The 7,500-nt window shown below is 50.7% G+C and overlaps 1 protein-coding gene across 1 annotated transcript in view; it reads left to right on the plus strand.

The window, feature by feature from the left end:
* The window catches only part of bsnb (bassoon (presynaptic cytomatrix protein) b), a 78,774-nt gene that overhangs the window by 22,212 nt on the left and 49,062 nt on the right, over positions 1-7,500 (plus strand). The window contains exons 3-5 of the mRNA XM_062544913.1: positions 1,749-1,874; positions 1,941-2,040; positions 2,164-2,732. Of these exons, the coding sequence (XP_062400897.1) occupies positions 1,749-1,874; positions 1,941-2,040; positions 2,164-2,732 (795 nt within the window). The remainder of the gene's footprint in view (positions 1-1,748; positions 1,875-1,940; positions 2,041-2,163; positions 2,733-7,500) is intronic.

Below are 7,500 nucleotides of genomic sequence, written 5' to 3' on the forward strand. Positions count from 1 at the left end.
ATGAGTGACTCAATCATTTTAAAACAATAATGGTCTGTGACTGTTTGGGGTTGGATAATGAAAAATAATGTCGTTATCTTTGTTGGGAAATGAGCAACACAAAAAACCGAGGACTTATTTGAAGGCAATTACGTTGCGAGCTGCTGCACAAGTGAATTAGTTAGCACAGTTGTAATGCCCTATTCAAATGAGTTTGTAATGAAAGATAGTGGGGGCTATATCATTACCCATGGTGTTGGTGACGTGCCGTCTGTGTTCGGAGTCGTCCTGAGGGAGCAGAGGAGGCTCGCCATCAGTGCGCTGCTCACACACTCTCTCAGGTGACGTACTGTACGCGGATCATTCATGCATTGTATGGGGGGCCCTATGGAAGATGGGACAGAATACAGGTGGGGGAAAGGGTTAATAGACCACTGCACGTTTTTTCTGATGTCATCCTACTGTGTGTGTGTGTGTGTGTGTGTGTGTGAGAGAGAGAGTCTGTATATGTCTGTGTGTGCATTCACACAGATCAGGACATCACAACTTGTACTATCATATGGGAGTACATCCACATGTCCTGCTAGTGTTCTGTGATGACTGGTTGCACATGTGTTCATCTGATTGTGTATTGGGCCTCACTTTGGTTCACTGTGTATTCAGTGTGTATGTGTGTGTGTGTGTGCGTGTGTGTGTGCATGTGCACACGCACGCGTGTGAATGTGTATGTGTGTATGTGTGTGCGTGTACGTGTGTGTGAATGTGTCTGTGTGTGTGCGCACGCGAGTGTGAATGTGTGTGTGTGTGTGTGTGTGTGTGTGTGTGTGTGTGTGTGTGTGTGTGTGTGTGTGTGTGTGTGTGTGTGTGTGTGTGTGCGCATGCCTGTCAGGGCTGATCCCACACCAGTGCTGTGGAGAAGGGAAGTGGCCCCAGCAGCTGCCAATACTCTGGGACGCCAATTATCACACAGGTCTGAGGCCTGTCCGTCAGGTTCACACACACACACACACACACACACACACACACACATTGTCTCTATCTCTCCACATCCTTCCCATGTCTCATGCCAGACAGAGGGAGAGAGAGAGAGAGAGAGAGAGAGAGAGAGAGAGAGAGAGAGGGAGAGAGAGAGAGAGAGAAAGAGAGAGATGGAGATGACAGCTACAACATGAAAGCTCCACACATTGAGGATCGGTAAAATAGAGGGAGAGAAGGATGGACAGAAAAAAGGTAGCCGAAGGAAAGAAAGAAAAGGCAGAGAATGCCAGCATAATCAGTTTTAATCAGTCTGCTTGGGCTGCAAAGCCCCACAATCCTGTTTGGTCTCCTCTCCCCTCCTTTGTGCGCTGGCTGGGCTTGTTTATAATCAGCCTTGCTTTCACAGGCCTCTGCATCAGTTTATTTCAGCTGCATTCATAGAGAGAGCCCAAGGCTTCCACACAGAACCTTTGATTTTATTGTCAGCTATTAATACTCGTGCGTGCAGTGGGCTTGAAGCTGTCTCCGTATGGCGGCTGCTGGAATGCTGCTAGCTTTTTGGGGGGATTCAAATAGTCTGCTGGTTGTCACGGCGCAGCACTTGTCAATCACACATGTCACTCTGCTGCGTGAGACTGATCTATCATTTTGGTTCGCTCGACATTTATCAGATTGGAGATCATAGGAGTGTTTGCTCCTGCCTAGAAGCTAGTTCACCAATCCATCATGCTATTTGACACTAACCTGTGTGTGTGTGTGTGTGTGTGTGTGTTTGTGGTGGTGTATTGCAGGTCCAAGAGTGGTTGTGTCTGAACTGTCAGATGCAGAGGGCTCTGGGAATGGACATGACCACGCCGCGCTCCAAGAGCCAGCAGCAGATCCACTCTCCCTCCCACCAAGCCAAACCTGAGCTCCAGGCCCAGCCCGGACCTCCAGCCCCAGCGGCCGCACCTCCTTCCCCTGCCCAGGCCCAGCAGCCCCAGCCCCCAGCCCAGCCCCCAGCCCAGCCCCAGCCCCAGGCTCCCCCGGCCCAGGCACAACCACAACAGCCACACCCAGGCCCACAGTCCCAGCCCCCCCCTGGCCCCAGACAGCCAGGCCCTGGCCAACAAGGCCCCAGACAGCCAGGCCCTGGCCAGCAGCCGGGCCCCAGACAGCAAGGCCCTGGCCAACAAGGCCCCAGACAGCAAGGCCCCAGACAGCCAGGTCCTGGCCAGCAGCCGGGCCCCAGGCCCCAGGGCAAGCTCCCTGCTCCCGGCGCCGTCCCGCTCCCAGGCATGGCCAAAGCCCCGTCCCAGCCGGACCTCTCCCGCTCGGGCCCGTCTCCTCAGGGCGGCGGCCCGGCTCGGCAGGACCAGACCCGGAGCGCCGGGAGCTCTCCGTCCCGCCAGCCCCCGCCCCCGGAGCAGCCCTTCGGGAAGCTCTTTGGCTTCGGCTCCTCGCTGCTCAACCAGGCCAGCAACCTCATCACCATGGAGCCCCCTAAAGGAGGACCGGCCCCCCCTCAGCAGCAGCAGCAGCAGCAGCAGACGCCCGCCAAGGGCCCCCCCAAACAGGGGCCTGCGGGCAGACCCATGGGGCAGCAGGCGCCGCCTGGCCAGCAGCAGCAGCAGCAGAAGCCGCCGGACCCCTCGGCCAAGGCCAACTGCCCCCTCTGTAAGACGGACCTGAACGTGGGCAAAACGGCCGAGCCTCCCAACTACAACACCTGCACTCAGTGCAAGACCCAGGTGTGCAACCTGTGTGGATTCAACCCCACGCCCCACATCGTGGAGGTAAGTGCCCGCTCCCTCACCTGTGGATAGCCGACGGGGTTTTCTAGGGCTGCTGTTATATTTTAATATTAGGAGGCGTTCAGAATGGTCCTCCCAAGTAAGGGCAACCAGTGGTGGCTGAGCACCATTGTGAGTTATTGACAATATGCTGTGTGATTATCTGTGCCCTGGCTCTAGCGCTTTGTTGTGCGAGTGAGCTGAGGAGAAAGAGCTTAGTCACAGTGTGTTAGTGCTGAGTCACTATATACTCACAGGCCTCGGAGGCGCTGGAGGGGGATTTGGTGCATGCAGTTTCTTGGACTGCAAAAGGTGCCGTGTTGTGAAGGCAAAGAAATGTTTGACGGTATTAAATAAAAAGAAAGTCAAATAAAAGTAAACAAATAAAAGCTCAGAAGACAGAGAGCTTGTTTGTGCCTTGTGGCCCCTCTCGCTGTGTCCCTTGAGGGCTACCGTATCGCGTGTGAGGGGCCGGTGCTGTTCCGCTGCTGTTCCCAGCGGCTGGCCGTTGTTGTTGTTGTTGTTGTGAGACGGCGGTGGGTCGTGCAGAAGAAAGTGCGGGCCGCTGTGCTGTGCTCCTGGCAGGGGAGAGCCGCGGTGGCGGGCGGGCGGTGGCGGGCGGGCGGGCGGGCGGGCGGGCGGGCAGTGGCGGGCGCGGCAGGCGAGGGCGACGCTGTGATCCCTGCGTGGGCGTCTCGCTGCGCCGGGGTGGGAATGAGAGGGTTAGAGGTGTCAGCCGCCGCCAGATCCCCCCACCTGCAGCTGCTGCTGTCATCGATCTGAGCCCGTGTCCACTACAGATCAACACACAAGCTTACACACACACACACACACACACACACACACACACACACACACATACACTCACAAAACACTTTCTCTTCATAGATTAGAAGCCAACAAGCCATTCGAATCTGCCAATGAAATCTGAAGATGTGGCTTTTTTAACGAAGGGTTGGCTGGAGAGCCCAAGCACATAGAGTTGCAGTGTCTACATAGCTGTAATGAACCAGACCAAGCCATCAATTGTTTGCTAAACAAAATAAAGATTTGTAAAAAGTCAGGCTTTTTTTTATCCATTCCAATTGTCTTATTTCTGATATTTGTATGTCTACAACTAAGCCACATAGAATTGGACAACTAAGCCATGCCATTTGTTGGAGTTATGTTCCATGCCATGAGATCAAGTGAAGCGTGGAACCGTATGTTTGAGCGTGTCAAAAGGGCCTGTCCTGGCCAGTTCGTTCCAATTAGGCCGCGGCCCATGCGGAGAGCGGCCGCACAGATTGAGGCCGACCCCTGAGTAATTGAGAGGTCTGCGGGAGTGACCTTGCGGGCTCTGAACTGTTAGATCACATAAGAGTTACTGTCCTGTGTCGGAGGATAGGAGGGAATGAATGCCTCAGAAAGACTTGCAACAGATGGCCCATTACAGAGTTCAATTATGCAAATGTCCCTGGTTGAACGATATCTGTAATAACAGCCTTTCAGGCCGGATCCATTTTTTTTTTGTTTCATGCGACGAAAGTCGTCACGAACATCTTGCTGTCAGAGGCAATGCTTTGGAGATGCAGAGATTGCTATGGAAACGCGGCGATATCATCTGTCATGCTGTCTCTTTCATGGTTGGCGGCAGCCAAGGAGTTTTGCAAAGTGTTGGAAGTGCTGCTATTTGCCACTTCCTCCACTGTGTGTGTGTGTGCGTGTGCGTGTGTGTGTATCTGTGTGTTTTTCTCAGTGTCTTTTATATGTGTTTGTTTGTGCGTATGTGTATGTTTGTGTGTTTGTATCTGCGTTTGAGTATGCATATACTCATGTATGTGTATTTTTGTGCGTGTGTGTGTGTGTGCATATTCAAATATGTGTGTGTGTGCGCATGGCTTGAGCATGTTGTTTTATTGTGCTGTACTGGGAGACTCAGTCTTTGAGGACGTCTATGCTCCTCCACTCTGTCACTCCGTGAGCAGCGTGCAGTGCACTGCACTCTGACTGCCGACGTGATCCCAGCTGACTGATCAGAGATCAGAGCGAGCGCCTGACGCCTGCCGCCACTGTCTGCCTCGCATGACGCAGAGAAAGTGCTCGCTTTTGCCCCAGAATCTCCCGCTGTCACCCGCTCACTCACACTCGGTGGAAGACGTGGAGGTGTGTGTGTGATCTTTTCCTGGGTCCCCCCGGGCCATGTTCTCTCTGCTTCTGCGCTCCCTGCTGTGTTTCTCCCTCCTGAGAGCGCGCTTAATTGGCATGATGGATCAACATGGGAGGCTCCCGTGCTTGTTTCTGAGTGGCTGGAGTGGACCGAGGCGTTTGACCCCTACTGGCACGGCCCACGCTGAGTTGATACTCTGAGTGCGATTAGTATCGTGTTCTTTAAACAAACACTGGGCCTTATGGCACCTTGCCCACCTGTGTGACCTTAATCTGCCTCTCAGCTCCCACACCTTGGGCCTGCCTCTCCCAGCCAATCACAGAGATCTGCTGCTGACCAATCAGCTCGTCTCAGTCATTTCAGGATGTCTACAGGCAGTTACGTAACCTGTGAGTTTTAAAAGAACAAGGGCTTTTGAGGCAACCGTGTGTTGAGCATATCTCCATTTTTGTCGAATTTTTATGGGCATATGTACTGTAAGTTCTAAACTGGTCATGTCATATCAGTTAGTTAGTTCATGTAAATATGAGATAATATTACATTATATACTACGTTGTTTTCAGTAGCGAAAGGTGCTCTGCAGACAATATGGCCGTGATTGCATTAATAGCTCCAAGCTATCTTTTTTCCTGTGGCCCACTCCATGTTGGCAGTTGGCACTCTGGGCCTGGAAGGAGAAGAGCTGTAGAATTGTGGGCCTCTCTGGGAACGGTCTCTGTAATGACCTTAATTAAAGTGGTCTTAATTAGAGCCATCAGGGTTGTTTACTATCATGCTATCAAACTAATGACCAAAACAACAATGTTGTCACATTAGAATATCGTTGTCAGTCATGAATGTATGATTAGTTTGTTTCCATGGAAAAGCCACGGGGATGGCAGTCGATAGCTCATCTCATCCTGATGTGCAGGCCCATATGAGCAGCGCCATTTGCTGTGTGATGTTGTCGGGCTTCTCTCTAAAGGTTAGATGAAGTGGATATCCCCTGGTATTTTGCTTTCCAACCCATCAGGTGTGTTATTATCCTGCTCAGTGGATTGGCTGTATTGCCTCTTTACCATCCGCTGGAACAGCAGTGACTCTGTGTTCTGCTGAGAGCAGTACTACTCACAAACAAATGACACATCTCTCCAAACAAAAAACTACGCTAAACTACAAACTACAGTATTTCTAATGTTACTCTAAAAATGTGCTCTGTTGTATCTCTGTGTCAACAAAATGATTTGCCATAATTGTGATCCTGTAAATTGCTGCCCATTAGGTTGGGGTACATGCTGTATGTTTATAGGTTCATGGGTTGATGGAGGTCTCTTTTGTGGCTGATATGCGGTGGATGGGTCTGTGTTTTAGCGCTGTGAGTAGGTGGTGTTTGGGGGGGAAAGGTGGCATTGTTTGTTCTTCTAAAACGAGATGCCCTGCTGAGGTCTGGAACACATTATGCATCTTTCATCCGCATCCACATAAGTGCTGCTGCAGTTTTAAATGCTCATTTGTGAGCGCATGTGGGAGTCAGAAATGAAGGTAAGACTAATAGAGAGAGAGAGAGAGAGAGAGACAGAGAGAGAGTAAGTGTGTGTGTGTGTGTGTGCGTGCGTGTGAGAGAGAGACAGACAGAGAGAGTAAGTGAGAGAAAGAGAAAGTGAGAGAGAGAGAAACAGTAACAGAAACAGTGTGTATGTCAGAGAGAAAGATAAAGAATTGTGAGAGTGAGAGTGAGAGAAAGCAAGAGTGAGAAACTGAGAGTGAGAGAGAGAGAGCCAGATAAGACACCAGAGAGAGAGAGAGAGAGAGAGAGAGAGGAAGAGAGATTACCATGGTGATGCTTGTCACATGGATTGTGTAAGGGAAGATAAAGACATCTTTCCTTTTTGGGATCTCTTATTCCAAGTCCTCTTCTTGTCGAAACAATGCTTCTGTTGTTCTTCTTCTCTAGGGCCCACCATGGGGTTATTAAAGTCTTCTGTCTTTTGATTAGTATGCAAACTGATTTCATATACACTTCAGTCCACACATCCTTTCAGAACAATTGTGTGTGTGTGTGTGTGTGTGTGTGTGTGTGTGTGTGTGTGTGTGTGTGTGTGTGTGTGCTTATTAGTGAGTTTCAGCAGTGCTGTGGATGTGTGTGTGGGAGTGGTGGGGAGGGCCGATGATGTGTGGAGACTGGTGTTTATGTGTGTCAATCTGGAATGGATTCCTTGTTGTTCTATCAGACAGGCTGACATTAAGCACAGCTGAAAATGCCACACCAAATAAGATTAGCATATCTGTGTGTGTGTGTGTGTGTGTGTGTGTGTGTGTGTGTGTGTGTGTGTGTGTGTGTGTGTGTGTGTGTGTGTGTGTGTGTGTGTGTGTGTGTGTATGTGTGTGTGTGTGTGTGTGTGTGTGTGTGTGTGTGTGTGTGTGTGTGTGTGTGTGTGTGTGTGTGTGTGCGTGTTTATGTACCAGAGAGAGAGAGAGATTGAGAAAAAGCGGGAGAAAAAGTATGACGAGTTATGTTTTACGGTTTTGCCTGGAGGACATCATTGGCGAATTTAAGTGAAAATGCCATTCAACAGCAGAACATAATGAGCTTTTATTCTGTGCTTGTATGAGCTGGGCAGCTTGCGGACTTGTCTGCCCGCT

The sequence above is a fragment of the Sardina pilchardus genome, chromosome 9 (genome assembly GCF_963854185.1).
Source record: "Sardina pilchardus chromosome 9, fSarPil1.1, whole genome shotgun sequence".
NCBI classification, from domain to species: Eukaryota; Metazoa; Chordata; class Actinopteri; order Clupeiformes; family Clupeidae; genus Sardina; species Sardina pilchardus.